Source organism: Anomalospiza imberbis, chromosome 1 (genome assembly GCF_031753505.1).
Source record: "Anomalospiza imberbis isolate Cuckoo-Finch-1a 21T00152 chromosome 1, ASM3175350v1, whole genome shotgun sequence".
In the NCBI taxonomy this organism is placed as follows: domain Eukaryota; kingdom Metazoa; phylum Chordata; class Aves; order Passeriformes; family Viduidae; genus Anomalospiza; species Anomalospiza imberbis.
Window position 1 is genome coordinate 69,736,609 of NC_089681.1, and position 25,422 is coordinate 69,762,030.

At 40.2% G+C, this 25,422-nt stretch overlaps 1 protein-coding gene and 1 long non-coding RNA gene across 12 annotated transcripts in view; one reads left to right on the top strand and one right to left on the bottom strand.

The window, feature by feature from the left end:
• GRB10 (growth factor receptor bound protein 10) overlaps positions 1-25,422 on the top strand; it is a 146,476-nt gene that overhangs the window by 52,429 nt on the left and 68,625 nt on the right. For 10 of the 11 annotated variants that reach the window (XR_011000859.1, XM_068195917.1, XM_068195926.1 and 7 more), the window contains one exon: positions 10,377-10,470. Coding sequence is in view for 7 of the 11 variants with exons in the window: in XM_068195917.1 (XP_068052018.1) it covers positions 10,377-10,470 (94 nt within the window). In the remaining 4 variants the exon portion in view is untranslated. Of the gene's footprint in view, positions 1-7,474; positions 7,610-10,376; positions 10,471-25,422 lie in introns of those variants that run through there. The other variant, XM_068195958.1, reaches the window with a different exon arrangement.
• On the bottom strand, positions 14,775-18,747 carry LOC137477145 (uncharacterized). Its single transcript, XR_011000825.1, has 2 exons — positions 18,543-18,747; positions 14,775-16,300 (listed from the first exon to the last, which is right to left on the bottom strand). It is a non-coding gene; the product is annotated as an uncharacterized lncRNA (long non-coding RNA).

A 25,422-nucleotide genomic window follows, 5' to 3' on the forward strand; every position in this document is an offset into this window, starting at 1 on the left:
TCATATAATTGTCCCTTTGATCCAGATTCCTTTGCAGAGCCTTCCTGCCCTCCAGCAGATCAGCTCTCCCACCTAACTTAGTGTTGCCCATGAACTTACTGAGGGTACACTTGATACCCTCATCCAGATCATCAGTAAAGATACTGAAGAGGACTGGGCCCTATTTTGAGCCCTGTAAGTTTCATTTTGAGAAATTTGAGTAAGGTAGTGATGCCCTGGAATAGTCAGGATGGCTCCTGTTGATAGTCTTATCTTAATTTTTGTTTTCTTTCCAGCTGTTATGAATTGACAATTTCTATGTAGGTATTTCTGTAATGTAGGCTGCAGCATCATTTTTATTAGAAATTTTGTCCAACCTTTGTGTACTAACACTCAGGAGTAGCAACTTAATGAAGTCTGATAGAGCATCACTGTGAGGATTTTTTTTCCAGCAAGACTATTTTGAACATCACAGTGAAAGGTGCAGTTATGTATGTGGCTTTCTTAGAGCTGCACAGGTTAAATATGATTCATACATGATTAAGGAAAGAAACACTGATATTCAGGCATGTTGTTCTGTTGGCAATGATGAGGGTTTTTTGATTTTTTCCCTATTCTGAAGGCTTGCGAAGTAACCCGTTACTGCTAATTATGGAGTACAAAACAACTATTTTAAGTACCCCTATATTGCAGACTGTTTCTTGGACTCCAACTTTTTTTTTTTTTTTCTTAAATTACATTACTGATTTGCTCAGACTGTAATCCTGATATTTGGTTAGGGGACAACACAGCAGTCTGTTCCAATACAAGATTTGATGCATCATGAATAATTACTGTGCCTTAGACTGACAGACTGTGATTTCTGTGGGGTTTAAGTAGGGTATAGAGCAGTCAACTGAAGTGTATAAAAATTTGCCTCATATCTGAGATTCTGAAATGTCTTTTTTTGTTTGTTTGTTTTTGGTAAGCGTTGCTTACCAAGAGATGTGTAAAGAGTTAATTCTGTATTGAATTGTGAGCAAGTCACCGGAACTACAAATGCCCTTGTTTGAAGTGAGCAGTGAGTTCTGTAGTAGATGGCACCATGTAACAGGAGAATGGATCTTTATCTGAGCAGAAAGGTGTGTGTGGTCCAGGTAATTAGGATCATAGGTTTGATCAGCTGGGACAGGCACTTCCAGAACTAGTTAACTATGTATCTAGCACCAAGGATCACTGTTGGGAAGGAGGGGAAGGGGTACCAGGCACACCCTAAATTTCAGCAATTGAACAAATTGCCTAGAAAGTAGACTGATGAGGTCCATGTTGTTAATAGTTGAAGCAAGGAAGGATAGCAAAGTAGTCTTGTATGAATTTGTTCAACATGACACTTGAAATTGGTCAGATTATCAGTTTGAAGACCTGAAGAGCAATTTCATTAGCAGGTGAGAGTTTGCTCACTGACACCCAGTAAATTTTAATGGTCCATGTGAGCACAGTGGCTCCTTCCCCACAGGAAGTTTATAATTTAATCATTTCTGTTGAGGGCTGTGAAGAACCATGTTTACTTGTTGGCCCATTCAGATTCTCAGTTTGAACCTGAACCATCACAGACAAAAGGGGGATATAGCACTATTGCTGTAAGAGAGCAGACCCACATTCAGATGGTATAAATTCCTTTGTGTTTCATGCTACTTGCATTCCTTTGTTGAGTTTCATCTGTCTTGATGTCTTGAGCTTCCTAGCTATAAGCTTACATACTCTTAAACGTAATTTAGGTTATCTGGCTGTGGTTGCCACTTCCCAAAGCATAGAGATTTGAATATAATTTCCTGAAGAGAATGCACTTGTATGGAAACAGTGGTTCCTTCAACCCAGGTGGTGTCTTCCCTTCTCTCTTCCGTCCCCTGGTCTGAGACACACAAATGTATTGCTGCAATGCCAGATCCAGAGTCCACCAGCTCATCCTTTCAAGTAATGAGCCTTTCAAGGTTAATTCAGGGCATCATTAGCCTGTGCTAGGACAGACTGTCCAAGGCATTTTGCAGAACGTCTCCTGTTCACAAGGTAGAAGGCTGCTGTCAAAACCTGACTCCCAAAGCCAGTGTTCTTGAAAGCAGCTGGCCAGCAGTGCTGCTATAACCAAAGCTGTAGTAGATTGGATGCCAAGTAGAACAGATGAGCTACCTTGTATTTCACAGGTCTGAGCATGGGGAGGCCAGTGTGTTGGAAAGGATCAAATATCCTGTACTTTCTTTCTGTGTTACAGCTTTGCCCAAAATAATAGATGAGATTTTTTTTTCTAATACAAGCTTAAAGGAAATAATTTTGAAGATGTTTTCTCAGATTGGACAGGTATGTTAGCAAGTGTGTGATGCTGAAATTTTCCACTGCACCAGGGTACAAATATTCATTCCCGTTATGTTTCTTTTTGTCCTTCTGATGAAGAAGGAGTATAGTCTGACAATGCACTTCAGAAACTTGGACAAAACATGGAAAGTGACCGTGGTAAGGATTCTTGAATAGGCTGAAGGTTTTATGAGCAACAGCACATTGTTGTGGGTTGCATTAGTCCCTTAGATTGTGTGAGCACCATCTAGTATAGTAGTTAACATGTACAAACTTGTGCTTTTGGCTCAATTTAAGTACTGTACCCTGTTAAGAGTCAGTCCATTGATACAAGATCTAACTAATTAGCCTCTTTAAAAAAAAAGAGTATATGGCATACTGCTTTAGGTTATACTTTCTCATGGTAAGAAAACTCATTTTTTAAATTGAATTCCAATTGATAAGTATGGCTCACTCTCATAAATACCAGATTTTTCAGGGGCTTCAATGTTTGAGTCAGTATTGACCAAAACCAAAGAGCTTAGAACATGCAGCAAAGGATGTAGCTTTTAACATTTATCTTTGTCACTGGCAGTCCCTTGCCAGTGAGAGTGACGTGCTTTGGAGGTAAGACTAATTTGTAATTAAGTACAAGCTAGAGATACATTATCAGGTTCTGCAGGTGCCAGCAGAAGAAACAAAATTTCCATGTAAACATGCGACTTTCCTACACATTTCTTTCCATGTGAAGAATTTCCTAATATAAACTTCATTTATTCAGTGGTGTTTTATTAGAAAAGAAACCTAGCTTGTTTTTTTTTTTTTAAGTTACAGGATACTTTATCAAAGTCAGTACTTCATTTTTCTATGTACTTTATAGGTGAAGATGCCTCTAAGGAATGATTGCTTTCACTGAGAATTTTGTGCAATTGTTTCTTTTCTGTATTGCAAGACTTTATTTTAGGTATATACTATGTAAACTGTCTCTAACAGCCACAGTGGTTTTAGTCTCATTAAAAATAGAACAAAGCTTTTAGCATTTCTAAGCCTGTCAGTTGGATTCCCTCATTGCTAGCTGATTAAAAGACAGTAACCATGATGTATTGAATTTTCTTATACTATAATAAATGGCATTCTGATCCAAAAAGGGCACACTGTGGAGTATACTGTCCATTTTCTCTGTGCAGAGTATGGGGAGATGACTCAATTTTTGCAGAAATGATTGGTTCCTACTAAGAGAGGACTGCATCTAGTGAGAGAGTTCTTGCCAAATGTTGGATTCAGGAGTGTTGAAAGCCCTGTTAATGCCAGTTTTGCAAAGATCAGCCTAGAGAAGCAGAATCTCTAATGTTAGCCTGTGTGCATGCTGTAGAAGTGCATTACTGGAGCTGTCAGCTAACACTCACTATGCTCACTCCTGCGTTACTGGAGAAAAGCCTTTTGGGAGTAAACACCTGCTACCAGATACTGTTGGAGGTTGCTAGCTGTGGTCCAGCTCTTGCTAGATTACATTAATTAATTAATTAATTAATTTCCTGGATGCCAAAGAGACACTGAGAGTTGGGGCAGGGGGTGACAGAAAGAAGCTGGGTGATGTTGCTTTTTGGCTTACCCTGATAGCAATTGCAATGCAGGTAGTGATAAGTCACATAACTAGACTCCTAAAAATAAATCTGAAGCACCTTCAGAAAAATAAGTTTCTGGCTCAGCTATAGCAGTGGCTTCTATAACTGTGTTGGGCTATAGCTTTTAGGAAGAAACACTTCAGTGCCTCGGGGCATGCACACTATGGAGTTTCAGTGTTGACAACAGGGTCCAAATCCCCAGGATTTTTTAGACTTGAAGGTTTTCTGATCAGTGAGTTGCTAAAGCCCAGAGGGGGTCAGGAGATAAGTTCCTCCAAGGTCAGACTGACAAGCCTTTCTGCCTTCCCCTGTATCATGGGACGTAATATAATTCCTGTGATTCATTTAACAAATTCTCTGCCACTGTAGAGACATGGACCACGGACGCAGGTCTGTCTTGTCTGTCAGCTTCATTTTCCTTCTCCCTTTGCTAATTCCTGATCTGTTGTAGCTGTTGTATATGTTGCATGGTAGGCTGGTAAGTCTGCTGAGGGTTGTAGGAATGTGTGGATCACAACAGGTCTGTGTACCCTGCCAGGTTACCGTGTGTTTTCAGTGATTTGTGGCACTGAGGATCGGAGGTGCTGTGGTGTGTCGGGAGGAATGTGTTGCTGCCTTTGCTGCTCCTTTAATCCCGAACTGGCTTGTTTGTTCTTGGTCTCCAGGGTTATTGCTCCCAGTCTTGACAGCCAGTACTGTAAAATCAGAAGGATTCCTGCAGTTAGTGGCTTTGCTACTTCAGGAGAGAAAGCCCAACTTTTGACAAAGCTAAGTGGCTTTATTTTAAGCCCTTGTTTGTACAAGCTCTCTTAGCAATGGGAATGCTAAAATTCTAGGTTCACAGTTACTCTGTTGACTTACTGAGCCTTTCACTTGGCTCTTACCTAGTCAAATGACTATAGTTAAGAGGCAGGAAACCAGGTTACAGGTCTTTAATTATGTAATATGTGGGTTGTCTGAGAATGCGCTTTAAAGTTTTTTGCCTAGTGTGCAAAGCCTGTGTTTTCTTTATTTGTATGACACGTTAAACACTCTGGCAGAAAACAGTAAAACATACACACGCTGTTTGAGTAAACTTGAAATCATTTGCAAAGCAGTGACTTTGGACAAATCCAAGAACCTTGCACTTCCCTCAGGATTCTTAATTGGAGCACATTTCCTCAAACTCTGGGGGTGTCAGCTTGCTGAAAATGCATTGTACCAAACAGCTGTCTGGTAGGGGACTGTGCTGCTGTGTTTTTAAGAAAGGAGCACCACATGAATTACTAATCAGCTGTGGAGTTTGGATTAGAATTTGAACATTGGTCTGGATATGTCAGTTAGATTTATTTTTGTAATAGCCTGTATGTTTGCCTTCACAGGGCTAAGTAAAATTGAGTGAGCAGAAACTCTGGATGGCTGTGGATACCACTAAGCTATAGGAAAGTTGACTGAGATGAATAGCTGGCTACTCGACACTTAGTATAATTGAGTCTATTATCCTCTTGGTACTTTTGATGCTTGAAGTAAACCAAAGCTGCAAATTCATGGTATAAAGAATCAGCATAGCTTAAAAAGCAGTGCAGGAAGTTATTTACATAAATGCAAACAATCTTTTGTTCAGAAAGTGAGGAATCTTACTGAAGCATCCTCAGAAGAAATGCTGTCTAATCTGTTCATTGCCTAAGGAAACTCCAGGGACATGTTAAGAATGACAGTACTGAGTCAGATAAAGAAATGTTTGTCTATCTGTGTCCTTCTTCTAAGAGCAGCAAGTTGCAGATACAAAGAGAGAGTGTAATTTATCAAAGTATCCCCTTTCTGCTCCTGAATCCTGGAGCTGTGTCCACTTTTTCACAGGACTTGGTGTTCACCGCTTCAGTTAATTTTTGTACTTACTTCTTTGTCTGGGAACCACTTACACTTGAGCACTCTGCAATAGCTTGCTTGGTCTGTGCTAGCATAAGGTACTTAATTTGAGACTTGTACCTTGGTGTGATGAAGGATGACCGCCAGGTTGGCAGGGAGCTCCTGTTTGGCAGGAGTGCCCTCTCTGCAAACTGAGACATATCTGCCTTGATAGTCTCCTAAATTGCAATGAGACCCGTCAGCACGTCTGACTTTACTTTCTGTTGTGCTGGACAGTGTACAAACATCAGAAGTATGTCATGATCTTGATCTGTTGCTGTGGGACTGCTGGCACGAGTACGCGTGACTCTTGCTCAATTGAACCTTTTGTTCAGGGGCACAGCAGTGTGGGTTTGCAGGCAGCTACAGTAAATCCAAAAACAGGGACTGTCTTCTTGGTGGTCTGGACATCCTCAGTCTGGCCATGCTCCCAGGAGCTTCTGAGAAGCTGTGCTGCCACTTGTAGCCTTTCTTCATCTTGTAAACTTGCAGAGACTGCTGAAATTGGAAGAAGCTGAACCTTCAGGGGATTTCCAGATTTCTCCAGAAAGCTACTCTGTCTCCTCTTATGCTAGACCCCTTTCTTTGCAAAGAATGAGGGAGAAGGGAAGGATAAATGATACTTCATTATTTGTACATTCAGATCTGCCTCCTCCCTTCTCTAAGAACTATTTACCTGTAAGATTACCCAGAATGACTGACTGGATAACCTTTGCTGAAGAAACTAGGGTGAGAGAAACAGCAGTAGGGTGGTAGCAACACTGGTCTGTCTAATAATGTTCTCTCATACTGATAAATACTCTCCTGAGCTAAACTGCAGGTGGGAACAGTGGCACTCGGAGCCAAAGAGGTGATTAAAGAGCACGTGTGGAGACAGCAGAGCTGCTGTAGTATATGTCTGGCTGATTCTCTGATTAAAAGATGAGATTTAATGTTTTCTTAGATAACTGAAATGTTTATCGTGCTAGCACAAACAGCAGTAAACATTGTATGTCATAGTTAAGGAGTGCAACTTAAAAGGCTTGGTTATAGATTGAAAAATAAATCTGGATTGTCCTGGTTACTGATACGTAGAGATAACACTGTCTATGAGTGGACTTTGGCTCTTAAGGCAATGCAAGCACGTCACATTTTGTATCATGCAGCATAGGTTTGCAAAAGGACACTGTAATCTGACCTGTAATGATGGTGTGTTTGGCTTTATGAAATGCTAATGCTTTAAAGGACCCTGTTTCAGGTCCTTCTAGCACTCTTGCTAGTCACTCTATTAAATCATCCTTGGTTGCAGAGGCTGACTGGCAGAGAAAGCAGCACATGCAAAAAGTCAGCGAGGGCTAATGCTCAGCTAGCTTCTAAAAATACTACAATAGCTGGATGGTACAGTAAGTTAAGTAACATGCTTTAATTTCATATTGAGAGCATTTATTGGAAGAGGAGGGAGAGCTGGGGATTAAACCATGAAGCAAACAAATTACTTGCTTGGGGGCCGCTTTCAGCTGCAGCGGGGGGATGGTGACGGACCAAAGCAGGTGCCCACCTTGCTGAGGACCACGGTCTCAGCCCTGAGCTGAGGCCCAACAACAAGGCTGCTGGCACAGAGTAACTATATAGCTTTATTTCCTGCCCCCCTCCCCTTTCTTCTTTTACCCTTGTTCCAGCATGTGATCTCCACTGCAGCTGGCCGAGTGCCAGTGTTTGTCTGTGCACAACGGACATAAACAGATTCTGGAGGGTCATGTGAAACTACCCCTGGCTCTTTAAACCTCACCGCCCTTACCTTTTCCCCTCCACTGCCTGCATTGCTCTAACAGGTGTGGCTTTGTTTATGCACGGCCTGTCGCTTTGCTTTAGCACCTGGGTTTTGCTGGCCCGCAGTGTCCGGAGGAAACCTTTGCCTCCCTGTTTTGCTCAAGCTGCAGGAGAGCTCTCTGGATCTTGTGGGCTGGCATTTGCACCGGGCAAAACAGGCAGGGGCATCAGTTATAAGGACAGCACCAGCAGTTATTAGTCACTGTAACCTCTGCTTCTGAAAACTTTGATCTATTTTACCATGGCTTTGGCTTAACTTTGTGAGTAAGGCCTGTGGTTCTCAGCATCTTCTGGTACAAGATGTAAGGTGATTCCAGAGAGGGCGTATCCTATTCCTGTAAATTTTTGGCAATTGCTAGTTAAAAAAAAAGTATGGTTTAACTGAAGAGCTACAGCCCTGGAGCCAGGTGAAACCTTGAAATAAGGTCTCTCAGTTAAGTGTTTGTGTGTTACTGCTGTGGGAAACCCAAATGTAAAATCATGCATCTCGGCCCCATTTCACCTTTGTTACTACCTAGTATTTCATGAATCTTGCCTTCCAGAAGGGGCTTTTAAATGTTGGAGCAACTGAAAACACATTTAGGTATGTGACAAGTGGCTTATAGTTGGTTTTTTTGTTCCAACTTTTATTTCTCTTGGGATGCCCTGTTGCTCTTCCCAGCCAAGAGGCAATCTGTCAGTGCATCCCTGCATTAGACATTGTGACTTCTTCCTGGGAAGTGGAACTAATGCTGCTAAACTGCATCTGTGATATTTTAGCTACCCTATAAAAACAGCTCTGGGCTGGGGAGGGATGTTCTGCTGAGTTATCCCTGCCTGTGATGCTTACCTCTTAGCCTTTGTACTGACAGCAGTCAGCTTCAGCTTTAAGTTTTGGCTGAAACTTTCCTAGATAAGTGTCCCCTCCCCACTGTTGCCCTTGGCACCTTGGAAAAATTACAACTGAACTTTCTGGGGAACAGGTTCATAATTTTGTATGTAATTTCTGCAGTTGCCTTCTTATGCTGCAAGTCCCAAATTTCCTGCCTCAAATTTAAAATGGAGATGATGTGGGTCAGGTCAGTGATGGCTCTATGGTGTCCCAAAGAAAATGAGATAAATCCAGTGAGAATGACCAGGGCTCCAGAAGTACTAATAATGTTACAATGTGATACCTTGTGGTTGCAAGGGATTTGATGAAAACAGGAGCTCGTGAATTGCTTGTTCCTAGTAAGTGTTCATTTAGCTCCAGTGGAAGAGCTAACAAATACTGCTGTGTTTCAACAAAGTAAGAACAAAGACAGTTGTGCTGACAGAAGGTCTGATGTGGTTTGGGTTTTTTTTTTTGATACCTGAGAACCAATAACAAAAACTCACAAGATAAACAAGATGCAGCGCATGAAACAACAGCCAGTGTTGTGAAAATCAGTGAGAAGAATGTAAAGACCTATAAGGGGAGATAGCCAGTATGGAGGCAGAAGTTTGAGTGGTCCCAGTTCTATCTGGGATAGATAGATAGATAGATAGATAGATAGATAGATAGATAGATGCTATTTGTATCTTACCATACATTGTTTACTCATAAATTACTTATAAATGCCTGTGGGCTCCTGAACTGATCCCTGATGGTGATGACAGATGAGAGCAGTGCTTGAGAACTTGAATCAAAGCTCAAGCATTTGCTGGGACAGTCTCTCTGATGAAGAGATAATTTATTTCCTATACTGCATAACTATACACAGTACTAGTCCCCAAACACTATATCCATTATGATTTTGAGCATTAGCTTATACCTTGTCAATGCTGGACTGAGGGATCATGGTTGTGCGTACTTGAATTGCCGCTTGCTGTGTGCTTGTTTCTGCTCTGCCTTAATTACAATGTCATTTGCCTTGAAAGTGGTTCCTGTGTTTTGACATAAAAGCAGGTCATCCCATTGTGTATTTAGCCCACACTTGGGGCACAGTGGGATCATGTATATAGTCACGTATACTGCTGTGGCAGCTTATGCTTGGTGATACATCAATGCAGTCAACTCTGCGCACTTTTCCATTCCCCGCTTTAACTGGTGTATGCAAAGGTATGCCAGGTTTGTAAAACCACACACCTGCTCTAAATCTCATTCTTCTAAAATGGAACATACCTTGCTTTTCCTATTTTCTTGTTTATATTTAAATTCTCCTGCTTTCTCCTAGTTATCTTTTTTGGCAAGATCTGTGAGACACTGTGGTATTTTAGACTTAGCCAAATTCAGTTTGTGTTAAAACTTCATGAAACTTGATCTTGTGAGAATTCCAGCATGAAAAAACAACAGGTTGGCATCCAGAGCTATGGATGTTTATCTAAACTGAACTTCTGATTTCTCTTGAGGTTTAGTAGTTCACTACTGAATCTGTTTCAGTCCAGTTAATTAGTTACAAAGCCCTAAGCCACAGACTTGGAATTAAAGAAAACAAAGCCCCAAGCCTCCCCATAATTTGATGCAAAAAGAAACTTTTGTTAAAATAGGAAGTGCATTTACATCACTGTTTGTCTTTTTGAAACACAAACTGGTGTACAGATGAGCCAACAGCACAGTCATTGATTCTGGATCCATGCCACACGTATTAATGTGACAGCCTAGTGTCCCCCTGTGATCTCTTCCCCCACCTTCTCTGACACTGGTTTCTCCTTTCAGAGGCATGGCAGGGTTTTTTTGTTTTGTATTGGTGGTTTGACTCCATGTAATGTAGCTTGCAGGAAGTACAGAATGCCTGGTTTTGATAAGATACTGTGCTCTTCTGTTTTTAGGACAATGTAGATCAGACTTCAGCTCATGGTCGGCGGGATCTGGTGGAACCAGGTTTCCAAGAACCATCTAACCGCATCTCCCTGAACCACCAAGGTAAGGAATAGTGTGTGGAAATCCAGGCTTCTCAGGCGAGTGCAGGCATGGTTTTGCCTCCATGGCTGTTTCTCCTCACTGGGGGAAAAATAAAATGTTCTGGATGGTTAGAGAAGGAGAGCTGAAGAAATTGGTTTTTTGTAACAACTGCCCTTTGAGCTGTGAGTGAAGGTGACAAAGGACTTGTATGCATCTCAAACCTTGTAGCCCAAGATAGGATTACTATCCTGTGTGATAGGGACATTCTCCTATTTTTATGAGTGGGGAGGAGGAAAGTACTGACATTAAATTCAAGATTTGTAATGTTAAGGTTGCATTTAAAAAAAAATCTTTGACTGCTGTAAGATGGGCTCTGCCTCAATGTCTGCAGTAGGAGAAGAAAAAAAAACCCAACATGTTTAATTGCTTTCCATGACAGAAATCAGCTCATTTGTGAAAGGACAGCCCTGAACTAGATGTTGTAACGAAGGTGTAATAGTTTACCTTCTGTAATTCAACAGGACCATTCATAAAAAGCTAAAACAAATCTTAAAACTCTGTCTTCACTGATTTCTTCTGTTCAGAGACCTAAAAGACAACAGTTACAATTATTACAGAGACTGTTCAGATCAGCTTTATTGTTTTAGGTTTGAAATAATTGATAATAGTGTTCTTTTAAGCAGTGAACCCTCTTACTTACCCTTGGGCATCCTGATGGTTTCATTTGAAACCAAGTCCTTGAAGGTCATCTTCAAATGTTGTTTCATCAGTGCAACAGCTAAGAATGATGCAGACAGAGCAAGACTATTGAAACAAAAAGGATTACAAGCATATTACTTAAAATATTCGCCAAACATGACATGCTTAATTTTTCCTTTAAAAAGTCAGCTTTTTTTTTAATTTGTCAAGGGCAGCAAGACTCAAATTTCATGACTTGTAGATTATCAAGACAATTGAAGTTGCACAAACAAGTCCCAGAGTGTAATGAGGATTGTATTTTAACTTGCTCCCCTTTCCATGCTCCAAGTGTTCTGGTGTTTTCTGAAGCTTTGCTTTCAATTGAAGAGAGAAGGCAACAGGTTGCAATGTGATCCAGTCTAAAACTTACAGTAGAAAAGGCAGTGTGTAGTGGCATGTTTGCTTGCATAAAACACATTTTAGAAGTTCAGTTTTTCATGTGTTTTAGAATTAATAATGTTTGTTGTATTATTTTCACCTATATCAAGATGTCCAAATTGTGGAACAGATCTATCCATGTGACTTCTGCAGCTATTTGTAAATATCCCCCTTTAATCAAGGGATTTGGGGAGGGGGAGAGAAGCACATCCTATGTGATCCGGGTTCATGTGTTATAGTGCATGAGTCTGATGCTTTTGAAGTTTGAGCATTTATAGAAGAAATAGGTAATATTCTGTTCGGATGGAAGAACGCCAGCTTTGCAGCCAGCTTTTCAGATCCTTCTTTTCCTCTATCAGTATTGTTGTACTGCAAAAGGATCCGTACAGTGTCACCTGACATGTGGCTCTTTCTCAGCCACTTTGAGACAAATGTTCGAATTAATTTAGGAAACAGCTGTCTTTAAAGAAAATTGTTTGCATACGGGGTACTGGCAGTTCAATGCCTGTTGCTCAAGCAAGACCCATTTAATGTTTTTCCCCAGTACTTTTTGAAGTAAAGATTGCTAATGCATCCACAATTTGTTTGGGAATTTTCTTCTATATCAGCTGACTGATGGCAATCAAATCCACTGTTTCTACTATCATTCTACTTTTATTGCTGCAGTAAATACATAGTACAGTATCAGTCTTGATGCTGTTATGTTAGTGGTCTGGATTAAGAGCTGAAACCTACATGCTTAATGGCGGCCTTTAATGCTGAGCTGGTCTGTAGGAGTTCTGCCTTTTTGCAGTGTTGGAGGGAAGCAAGATCCCTGCTGCTTTGGTACCCTCTTGGAAATGGAAGTGTCCATAAGCATGATGTTACATCATGTCTTGGGTGTTTGCTCTGCCCAAGTAGGAGCATCTACGCTCTTTTTATAGCATATGAAATAAATAATCTTGTCCAAGAACTTTAACGTACAAGTATTTTTAGAGCTGACATGTATTATAGAATTCCAGATTAAGGAATAGAACATAGAAAAATACAACATGAAGAGCTTCATCTCAGGGAGCTGTGGCATGGTCTGAACTAGCTTCCATACAGTTATATTAGTCACATAGTAATTAGGAAGATTAGCTAATTAACATGAAATGGATTTTTATGTTCTGTGGCCACTATTTGCTTTGGTTTTTCTTATTCTTACAGTAAACTTTGTAATCCATTACTTTCTATTAAAGCCTGGCTGACACTGACACTGGTTTAAAGCTTCAAAGAGTAAACCTATAAACCTGTATCCAGAAGCAACTTGCAGAACCATTGCAAATTAATGTTTGGTGATATGCCTTGATTATGTTGATGAAAAAGATGTTTGGAACAGACTATGGCAATTTTTTGCTTCCAGTTAAATGCAGCATTACTTGCTGACTTAAGCACATGCCTATTATGAGACCTAAAGCTTTCTGTGACTGGCATGAACAGAAATTGGGAAAGAATTAGAATTGGCTAAAATAATTCCTATGTTAGATGTTCTCTGCCTTTTTCTCTTTTTAGTGTATTGTGCGTTAAACACTGCAGCTGAACTTTGAGCAGCCCTTATGTTGTTTTATGTGTGCACTTGCAATTCACACCTGACCACCTTGCTCAGTGAGCGCAGCAGATTTGCCAGTTTCTGTTGAACATTAACTTGTGGTCCTTTGCTTTTCACTGGGAGAGCTTTCGGTACATGCACCTGCAGATCTGAACCATGACTGCTTTCCACAGCCTATAAAAATGGTGATTAGCTTCTTCCCAGGCATCTGAATTCCTTTAACACAAACTGGAAAAAGAGCATTCAAGTGGAGACTGGGATAGCCCTGCCAACTGTCCCCGCGTGAATAAGCCCTTTCTTGTGAAGGGTATTTCAAATACGTGTTTCCTGCTGAATCACTGTTTTTACACAAGCAGATGCTTTATAACTCTTCAGCTTCTTCTTTCAAAAGAATATCTTATAAAGATTGGGGAGCAGAAGATAGTTCTGTAAAGTGAGGAGTCTTTAGAATAGAAAGATTTCATGTGAAACTAATGTGTAAAATTGAGTGCAGATGGAATAGTATTTTTTCCTAGAAATAGTTTAATACTGCTTTTGTGTAGGTATGCTAATAAACTTGCTTACTTTAACAATAAGTATTTTTATATCTGAGCCATTATTTAGTTTATCACTTTTCAATGGTTCTGCTAATTGGGCAAGTTTTGTCAAGGTACTAAATGCAAAGAGTGTGAACTATGATGTCTTTCCTATATTCCCATAGGATACTTCATAAATCAAAGGTAATAGGAAAGAACAAGCTGTCTTGCTGAACAATACTAGTATCCACTAATGTAAAGGAACAGATATGCTTCAAATACCTATTAAAAGTTAGAGAAAGTTAAGAACATCCAGCCAGGATTTGACATTTAATAACCAGTAAGTTTAAGTATTTCTGGAACAGTCCTTCCAGAAGCTGTAGTAAAGCCTCTAGGCTTGAAGAAGAAGAATGTGTGCAAACTCTGTGGCTTTTCTGAAGAGGAAAGGATAAGAGGTGAAGATACAAGCAAAACAATTATTTACCATCTTCAAAAACACCAAGAGGAAGTGAGAGCATGCTTAGGAGGCAATGACAGGTATTGTTATTTTCAAAATTTTTCCTTTCTCACTTTGTAAAAGATTCAGCAGTCATAAATGTTTAAAATTTTGCAATGACAAAGTTTTCTGCAGTGTGTAGCCTACAGTACTTGTACTCCGTCCAGTAGTGAGGGGCAGAGCTGGGGACCTGTAATAGTGATTTTACTTCCAACCCTTCCATTCACACAGAGATGCCATTTAGAGGCCTTCCATAGAGGTGATAGGCTCCCGCATTTGTTCTCCCTTGTCCCTTCCCAAAGGCTGCTGCTGGTTCTCCTCTCTCCTCCAAGTATCCTGGCAGTGCAGCCTCTGTTCCTCTTGGCTGCTCTGTGCTGCTGCTGTGTGATGCCACCAAATTTAACCTTGAATGTGTCTCAGTAGCAAGACAAAGCTATCATGTGGATTTCCCCGTGCTACTGTGAAAGAGCTTTGCTATATGATTTGTGATGGCAAAATGCACTATGCTACAGAAAACTCTAAGCCCAACAGAATTTGTTGACTCTAGGACTTCAGGGGTTTTAACCTGCCTGCCATGCCACTGCTGTTTCTCTTCTTGCTCCATATTTCTGGGGATTTAGTTGCACACTGATGCATATTTTGGAGCTCATTTTTTCTGTTTGTTTTTCTAGCAGGCAGCAAATGCTGCCAACTTCAGTCCCAGATGTGAAGTTTATGGGCAATGCTTTTTATTGGTACTTGACATGTACTTTTTGAGATTGCATAGCCACTTCTTATTCAGAATTTTAAAGCCAGGCATAAATAAGGTACGTTCTGTCACCTTGCCTTTTAGTAGAAGTATTAGACATGCAGTGCTGGCACTTTCTGTATGTATGTTCTCATGGGATGATTGTCAGTTTCTGTACAAATGTGTTTTGCCATGGGTCTGTGATGAAAGAGTTATCTTCCTTTTGTTAGTGCATTCACACAAAGTCTTCCTTTCCCCAGGTGCTCTCAGCTCTTGCTGGACTTGATGCTTTTTAAAACTGCAGTTTGCAGACAGAGCTGAGCTGAACCTTTTGGTACCTCTGGCTCCACAGCCAAGGTGGCTCCAGCAGCAGAAAGGAAATGGTGATAAGGTTTCAGCCATCAGCTGTCCCTTCTCAACAGCCTTTGGTCTTTCTTGGTTGGCGATGGTAGGAAGTCTTGTCGGTAGTGAGACGATGAACATGCTTTGGTTGTGGATTGAGTGGGCATTACATTTCCTGCCTGTATGTACAGACCACTTGGCTCCCAGTGAAACAGGAGAGATCCAGGGCATCTGCCAAAACTTGCATTATACTGCAGTCAACTCTTGAGGTGGATGCTGTCCTGTACCTTGCTGGCTGGTCATTAATACATTCATTTTTAGAGAGACAGTAAATGTCAGTGTGGTGGAAACTTCCCTTCAAGCATACTGGAACACTCCTGTGTCCAAAAACTATAAGCCCATGTAAATACAGGCAGACCTTTGAATGACCATGGGTGTAGATAAGTATTGCAATGCCGAAGATTCAGCCCAGAGAAATAATACTGTGTAGCATTCTTTTTCTCCACCACTGTTGTTATTACTTGTTTTTAATATATTTTCTTCTGTATTTGCCTCAGGATAGACATGGGAGGTTGAGGCGATGTTGTTATTCATTCTGTAGCTAAGGAGGAGTGTGTTTAGTAACAGTTGGTGCTGCTTCTGAAATGCTTCAGTTGTGGGATCTGACTGGGATGAGTTGGTTATCTGGTGTATCAGAACTAACCCGTGTTTTTTGCAGAATCCAGCTGGTACTGAATTGAAAGTGTAGAATGAAAAACAAACATTGTTTGTATTTCAGAGACAATACTGCCAGACATTCATGAATTCTCGTGCTTTGTATAAATGTTGTTGTCATTGTCCAGCCTTAGAAAAAAAACACCATTAGTGCCAAAATGATTTATACTGACTAATCTTACGTGGAGAGCGGAGGCCCTGCTTCCTGCCTAGCTCATTACAGTACCTTTGTCTTCTTTTGGAGAATGCTTCCATTTATATTTGGTGATGAATCTTGTTAGCATGGCTACTAGGAGGGCACCCATAATAGCTGTGTAGAAGTTTAACTTCCCTCATTAGATTAGTTTCCAAACCCTTGGGCTGACAGAACTCTAAAAAAAAAAATATGAAAAGAGAAGACAGTAGATTGGTATTTAGTACAGATTTTTTCAGAGATCTGCAGCGAGCTACAGGAGACACATGAACTGAACTGATCAAGATTAGCTGGAAGACTCTGTACATAATGTAATAAAGATTGAGTGAAAACAGTGAAATGAAAAAAAACAGACCAAAAGATATTTAAACTGTAGCATATTCAAAGAAAATGAATTGTAGGTAACTGACGGATTTTGTTTCATTTTTATTGCATTTTTTTTTATTTTTATAAACTTTTATTATTAACTCAGTATTAATTATTAATTTATTATTAACTTATTATTAATTTACTATTAACTTTTTAGTATCAGCTTGCAGATCATCAGTTCTGGACATATTTAAAATTAATTGTGTTCCTCTGAAGCCACATGATATGAATAAAATAGCATTGTAATATCTCATAGTTGACAAGCATGTTATTTTAAGCCTGTTTATAATCTCAGGATTCAGTGTGTCAATCTGTTGAATTTCTCTGATGAGAATTCGTTGTAGGGAAGCAACCCACTGTCTTGTTTGTATAGGGTTTGCCATGGGGCCTTTGTTCATTGGAAGTTTTACAAGGTGAGATGTAGAAAAAACTAAGAATTTTAAGTAAGCCCAAGCCAAGAGGTCCTACAATATTAAAAACTAATTTTAAGCCTTTTTTTTTTTTTTTCTGTGGCATATGGAAGAATGGTAAAGTTACTACCAGGTTTGCAAGGACCTTCTTGCTGTGCTGGAGGAAGATGGTTGCTGGGGCAGAGCAGTTGCATTGGAAGAGCAAGTGGAGCTGGACTGGGAAATTGGGTTCCTTCCTCAAGATAGACCATGATGGACCATACTCATCCCTCAGGGACTGAAGCTGTATGACAACTGAAATAGTGGTTTGGGATTTTATTTTTTATACTGCAGATAGGTGTTCCTCCAGCTTCTCTTTCAAGATTTGTATCTGCTGTTACCATATCACAGAGGGGAATAAATTCACAAAGCGTGAATTCAGTGTGATTAGAGGCTCCTTTCTTGTTATTGTTGAATTCTTGTCTAAGGCTTTGGGAGGGGAAGGTGTGAATTGGGCATCTGTGTGATGGGCTTCTCTTGTGTCTTTACAGATCTGTCTCAGTAAAGGGGGCGTTTACTTCCCTTTCCCCTTATGTGTTACCTCCTTGAAAACAAGATAGCTTAGTACTAGCATAAGTGTACAGTGGTGACTTTTTAAGAAACTCGCCACAAGTCAAAGAGACACTGCAAAATCAATTGTAAAATCAAATATCCTTTTTAATTCACTTTAGTTTTTAATATTAAAATATATGCGTTTCCTGCTGCCACTGAAGAGAAAATCAACTGTTCTCTTTGCATCCTCTGACTGGGTAATGCAAGAGGCAGCATGCGATGCCCTCTCTCTTTGTTGGTGGGTGTGCATTTTCAGGGGGATCTGGTGGAAAACTTCCTCCCTGTGCTGCAGCTATTGTGCAAACACAGCACAGGGGGAGCAGCACAATTTGGCAAAGTCCTGATTCAGGGCAAATTTGGGAGAGAGCCCCTAAGGGCTTTCTCTAGAAAGCAGATTCAATCAGCCCCTCCTTCAACCGGTTCAGGAAAAAGACATCCTTAGAGAAAAAGTGGAAGAAAACTGTTTATTTCACAGGCAAAGCATTCACCAGCACAAAAAAGGAAAACAACAAAAAAATTGAACAATACTGAACAATAAAACCTCTTGCCGCTCCAAAAGAGAGACAAACTCAAAGTCCCCTCCCTGTGCTGCATCTCGGCTCACTCAGTCTCTTCTCAGTCCCTCCGGCGCTGGAAATGCCGCGGCTCAGGCCCGGCTGGGCCACGGATGCGAGTTCCAGGTGCTCTTTTTGGGGTTTTAGGTCCAGAGCAGGTTTAAACAGGTCCAAAGAAACGAAAGAAACCACAGTCCAGGGAACTTCTTTGCCTCAGCTTGCTAAAAACTAACTAAAAAGCAGAGGAGAGCTCTGTTCTGCTGTCTGTCCGTCTGCAGACAGCACAGTCCGGGAGCAGGAATGTGGAGGAGTGAGTGCAGTGTCTGGAAACAAACTCCGCGCTTCTTCTCCCTCCGCTTCGCTCTCGGAACCAGTCTTAAAGTGCAAAACTTATTACTCAGCATTAACAGAACAGACAACTGGGGATAAAAGCATCATTCAGTCAGCCCTGGACAGGGGGCTCTCGGTGAGGGGCTGGGGTGCCTGGGGTGGGTACCTAAACACGCTGGTCTGTTGGGAGTGTCTGCAGGAGGCCAGTGTTCACGGCCAGTGTCATGGGTTTGCTCACGTTTGGCAGCTCCCCCAGCCGTGTGCCAGCTCTGTGAGGTGAAGCCGCTGGTGGCACAGACACTTTCTGTGCCGCTGCCACCACTCCAGGGGTGTTGGGTCACCAGGCCCCTCACCGAGCAAGCAGCCGTGTGCGGGCACAGCCTGCCTGGTGACTCCTTGGGAGGGAGAGCGCCTTGAATTGTGGGAATCCTGGAGGGGAGCCGCCTGCAAGCCCTTCATGGGATGATGTTGTTCCAGGCGTTCCCTTTCCTGGGCTTGGGCTCACAGGTCTGATGCATCTGTTTGAAATGGTGTGCCTGGGGAAATTCAGATATCTGAGGGGACCGGTGGTTCAGTGTCCACCTCATGATGAGGTGTTTCTTCCAGGTATCGGAGCTGAGTTCATTTCTTGCGTTTATCTCATGTCTTTCATGAGGGAATAAAAATCTGTTATCCTATGGGTGGTGCATTCCCTCCTCTGTAAGTGTATTTGCTTAGCAAATGGCATGATTCCTTTGCTAAAGCAGTTAAATGTGATAGATTTCACTGATTTTAAAATCATTTTGTATAGTTATTTATACTGTCCAACAGGTATTGGGCACTTCTGGTCTCAGGTCTTCCTCTGCCTACCGGGCAGCATTTTTCTTCCATTTGAGTTAGTGGTCCAAAATTGAGCTGAGTGATCTGAAATATCCTCTTCTAATTTAATCAATGAAAGTTAACTGTAAAATCATGGGATGAGCTCTTATGTTCTCTGGCATAAGTGTATTGCCTTTATGTTTTCTTTTGTAATCTGACTGAATTTCTCCTGTCAACCTGTTAGAGCAAAAGGACGGAAATTAGTAGTTTCCCATCCAGTTTCCAGTCTCTTTTGATAGCTTCTGGATGACATTTTTAACATGGCTGAGTTGAATTCTTGCCTGTGCTACTACACACTCTTCCTTCACGTTCTTGGATTTTGCATATTCCCTGTTAGAGGGAATGTTTTCAGTATATTTATCTTTATGTAATAACCTTTTGAACCTTTTAGTGTAGGTGTTATAACCAAATGTCAAAACATGGCTGTGGGCACTTAAAATAGTTTCAATTCTAATGAGCTTTCCAGCTAAGAAAGTTGATTTCTCATGTAGCTTGGCTTTTTATTATGCTATAAAAATGACAGTTGTTCAGTAAAAACAGTGTCTCTGCAACATCACAATATTAACTTTGAATTCTGACACCTTAACCAAAATCAAATTCTAAGTTTAAAAGGCAGTTTGATGTATAAAGGGGACGGATATATTTAGAGATGGAAACAATCCATATTCACTGCAAATATACTGTTATATATTTTAAAAATAATCTTCTAAGAAGTATCTCTAATTTTTTAGATAAAAGTACAGTGTCACTATGCAAGGTCAGCTGTAGTGGAAAGAGAACTGACTTTCAGTATCTGATTACATGGAAAGCTCTAGGGCTTTAGTCTGGTTTCATGATGGTGTTCAAATCTGAAATAAACCTATTCTGCTTATTCAGACTTTTAAGAGTATCATCTGTCAGAAACTGATTGCCATTTATCTGCAGCGCATGGAATGTTTGAAATCACTGTGACTATTGAGGGGAGGCTATTTTATATTATAAATCCCTATGCTTTGGTGAAAGCAGACAGATTTCTCAAGAGAACGGTGTTAACTATGCCTCTATGCTTTCTGAAGATGATGGGGGAAAATGGACCCCATTTTCTATGAAACTTATTTCCAAGAGTGTGGTAGCAGTGGTGTGGTCAAGTAGGGGCAGATTTAATGTCAGAAACTGCTCCCTGAATTGATTCTGGTTAGACTTCATCTTTGCATGAAACTCTTTAACAGCCTTACTTCACCTGAACATTTGACAATTTTGCAATCAGATTTTTTTTCTTTTTTTTTTTTTGTTTTTCAAAATGAAATATATTTAACCAGATAAAGTCCTGATTTGCTCCATTGCCTGAAATGATTTTTGTTCTGTCTCTGACTACCCATGCAACTTTGATCTTCCTTGTGATGGAGGTGATTTTTAATAGCTGACACAGTGCAGCCCTCTTGTTTGCAAACAATTCTGGGAGATGTATATCTGAGTTTTGGATTTTTGGTTTCCCCTGACCTTCAAAGTTATGTTTTTGGTGTCTGTCACAGTAGTGAGAGGGTGGAGAACAGGCAGTACAGCTCTTAGTTTCCTTCCACTGTTTGTCCTAATAAGTGTCCTAACCTTCGGTTTCTGTCTCCTTTCTAGTGCCTCAGGTGAAAAAAAGTATAAGTTAATTCACTTTTTTATGAACTTCATCTTTAAAACAGAGCTTTTATCATCTTAGAAATTAATACAGAAATTCACTTTGCTTCCTCTTTTAAAAAAATAAAAATTAATAAATAAAAAACCAAGTAATGTCTAGCTCTGTAACATTTCTAGGGGTGAGAAATAGAATGAGAGTGAGGTAAGACTTGTTTGCAATAGTGAAATGGGGCATATTTCTGATACTGCAGTTCTCCTGCAGGCTTCTGGTGCTCCTAAAGGCTTCTGGTGCTTTAGTATTCCTTGATTCAACTACTTTGTGCTCCTCCTTTTCACTTGTTAGTTGATCTTAATTAGAGGAAGAATTATAAATGCTAAACAAAAGTTGTCCTTGTGCTTAAAAATTAAGTGGATTTTAAAAGTTGGCTGACAGTATTAGAGCAAATTTAGGTTAAGCAGTATGAACAAGTATAGAATTTGAGTAAGTTTTTAATATCATGTTCTGCACATTAAAACAATTTTCTGGAGCTTAAGTGCTAGAAAAATGGGATTGTCACATAGAGACATAACACACTGTACAGCTGAGAGGAAAATGCCCAGTTCAAGTTATAGCTTAAACATGATCTTCCTTAGAAATGTAGTTTCTAATCTGTACATGAAATAAGGACTGGTTCTGCCAGATTTCTGGGAAGTCGAGGACTGCCGATTTTAGGATTTTTCTAGCATGGGACCATATCTCTTCTAGTTGAGACAAACAAATTACACTGGAATGCACTCGTGGTCTATATCAGCAAGTATACCTTAGCTCAGTTATGTCAAAAAGAACATACACTGTGGTGTATCAAAAAAATAAAAAAGGATGTAACTAAAAATACTTGCCTAATAAATTTCTGTGGTTTTGGGTGAATGTGAAAGTAGGCTTTCTTAGTGGCAGAGTTACGTTTATTTAAGTATCAACATGATTTTCTATGTTTAAAAAATGATTTAAGATTCATGAATGAAGTCAGACTTCAGATACCAAGAAGATTGAAAAATGGTACAGGCTTTGATTACAGGAACTTCCTGGTTCTTTCTGTAAGCCCTGCATCTCTGCAGAGTGTCCTGCCTCTATTTACAGCCAGTCCTTGCTGAAAAAATGTGATTGACCATGGGCTGGCTGGCAGGTTTATAGGTAGCAGGGTCCTTGTTAGGAGTTGGTTATTTTTCACTCCTTTTGGAAGTTGCATGGAGTAACAAACATCCACAGCCTGCACTGTGGGGTTGCATGGACTCTTAGGCACAGATGGGAACGAGGGGTTGCAAACTGTAGCAGGTGATGATGGCAGCAGCAGACCTGGCTCCCGTGTGGTGGTAGCTAACCATCAATGACTCAGGCATCCATAAGCTACTCAGAATAACTGGACAGCAGAAATCACGGCAGGAAGATGACAAGTGTGTGCTTCTTTACATGAGCATGCAGAAGCAGCCATGGGCTCTCCACCCCATCCCACAGCTCACAACCCCCTCTGTGCAGAAGTTGGGAAACACTTGTTGGGGTTGGCCACTGTGCCTGTGTGGAGCATGGCAAAGAGTTAGAAGCCCTTGTTCAGTGAATCAGCTTCTACGTGGAATTAAACAGATAACTGCAGATGTCTGCCTACATTTTCCCCATCAGCAAAATGAGGATATTGCTATTGCAGAACATCTGTCAAATATGTGGTTGAGATCTGCTTAGTAGTGTGCATGGTCTTTTTGAAGATGAAGTCTCACTTCAGCTTTGTTCATGGTATTGAGAGCCAGTTCTGCAGAGATGAAGTCAAGACTGAAATGAGAACATATGTGAGATTGTGTCCTAATGCGTTGGGTAAACCATAGGGTATTGCTTTGATATGACGGGTAGCCTTTCTGTAAATTGACTTGTTTGTGTGCAGCTTATGACATGGAAGTGATGAGAGATGATGCAGCTTCTAAGTACCATAAATGTGCTTTGATTGATGGTGCATAATTCTTGACTCACAGGAGGGAGGAGGTCAGTGAATTAAGCTGAAGGGTACTTGAAGCTTTGTTCATGTGGGGGTTGAAATTAAAGTTGGGAACAGTGGCCAGACTTGTCAGGTGACATTGGAACATTTACTAAAAAAAAAAGAAAAAGAAAAAAAAAAAAAAGCATTAAATGTGGGATAAAGACATAAGTTAAAAACACTTGAGGCATAAGTGAAAAGCCATGGGGTTTCTTTAAAATGGTTTTAGTATGTAGCTGAAATGAAACTATTGAAAGAGATCTAATTTGTTTCCATTATTGTAGGAGCCAAGATGTCTACTAATACAGTATTTATGTTTGTGGTAATATCTTTCTACCATTGTGTATCTCTATAAACTTTCTGTTTAAGAAAACAACTAAACAAAGCAAAACAAAAAACCCTCTCAACCCTTCCTCCCTATGGCAATAGTGCAGAGATTTTTGGGCCAGGATACATGTCTCCTGCTGTGTTATGCTGGTGAAATACAAAACAGAGAGATCTCTTTCTGAAGAGCAAGTTTAGAGATGAATCTGTCAGACTGTTGGCTCCAAGGCAAACTGGGACGATCAGAGAAATTTGCTGAAGGCATAGTTGGGGTGAATACCTCCTTTCTTACAGTGAGGGTGTTTGAGCAAGAAGACTTGGTGATCTCCGTGCTGATGACTTTGCCCTGAAAAGAGATGTTCTCAGACCATTTGCATTCCCCAGGGTCTGGTGTCTCCCAGGGGTTTGGTGGTACAGCTGCACTGGCACTCTTCCTAATGTACTTGTAATAGCAAAAAAACACTTTCTCTGAAGGAAGTTTATTCTGGTTTGACAAGTGAAATGAAATGCAGCAATAAAAGCATTCTTAGACACTTATATTGGGCTAGAAATACAGATATTTTAACAGGAAAAGTAGTAGAAATGTGGAGTCATTTCTATTGAACTGGTTGTTCACAACCTTTCCTTGTATTTCAGGCAAATGTGCAGACCTATACAAAGTGCGTTTTATTGTAACGTGGGAAGACTGAGTCGTCTAGTGCATGTTGAGTTTCGAGGGGCCAACAGACAGACTCACTAATGAGGGCAGAATTGGGAGATGTTGTTGACAGAGTGGACACTAGAGAGGTTAATAGGGTAGAAAAGAACATAAGTAGCTCTCTATGAAATGGTACCCGACTATGGTGAAAGAGGAAGACAGTAAGAATCTGAAATCCATTTGAGACAAGTAGAAAAGAAGATAACACTTCAATTGGGCAAGATAACTCTCAAAATTAGTTCATTGCAAGTTGAAAGGAAGCCCATATGGAGTGTCTGCTTTGGAGAACTGTTGGAGATGGAAGAAACTTTGAAGTGGTTTCTAGTGCTTTACGTGGTGCAGAAGCTCTTGGTGCAGGTCTTTCCTGTTCTGAGACCATATGTTGGTGTTTTATTCATTTTATGGTTAGAGTTAAGTGTGTTTAGGTGCATAAACATGTCAGAAAAGAGAAATAACCTTCATTTATTTTTCACTACTAAAGATTAAAAATACTTTTAGGTAACTATACATTCTGATGTTCTCCTACAGCTGCCTTGGCTTGTGCTTTAGGTGGTAAATTTGTCAATTAAGGAAACAAAGTCTGTACTTGTTTGTTTGTTTTTCTGGTCAGATGGTCTTCGGGTCCATCTAAGAAAAGATTGAGGAACATCAGTGAAAATATGCTGTCATACCAAAGAAAATGCTTTTGAATTTTTTAAAGGGGAGTAAAATAGCAAAAGATAATATTGTAATCTTGCATTATTTATGGTGCCTGTAGCTTTGAAAAAATCTTGTGATGTTAAGGCTGTCCCAGAATGGACTGGAATAGTACATTTCTGTAACTGATTTCTTACTTTGTCTATAAAGCAGACATAGCAAGCTTGAGACTTGTTTTAAGCTCACATAATAAGAGGAGGGGATAAAACCCCTCAAATTTTATAGCTTAATAAAATAAGCAAAATCTGTAGAAAAAACAACTCTGTTGTAATTTGATGTCAGTTCTGCACTAGAATCTTTTACCACAGTGCACCATTGTAACAATAAGCTTCAGTCATCACTGTCTTTCAACTTACCTGACTGTGATAAGCAGCACAGTATTTATTTCTGCCTTTATGTAAACATTATGCTGCAAGTGGTTCATGACAGCACTTCAGCAAGCTGTGTCATGTGAGGATACTTGAGAAATGCATCAAAGGAGCTGACATTCTTGCATTGAGGTTGAAAAAGGTTGCAGCACTTCTCTTAAAGCCAAGAAGCTTCAAGGGGAATATCAATCTGAATTTGTTACGTTTTCTAAGTCTCTTTGTGCCTGATAAGATTCTGTCAAGCTTAGTTGCATTTTCAGCTAAAAAATCCAGAGTTAAATGGGGCAAACCAGCTAAACAAAAAAACCATTTCAAAATATAGCATGAGATATAGCTAAATTTGGAGTTCTTAACAGCAAGCAGCTGCTTAAGTAATTAAAGTATATAAGGTGCTACTGACCAAAGCAATTAGTATGTAATTTCATTAATGGATTGCAGTAACAATATTTAAGTCTTTCTGTCCAAATCAAGATTGCAGGCAATTTGTGCCATGTCCAA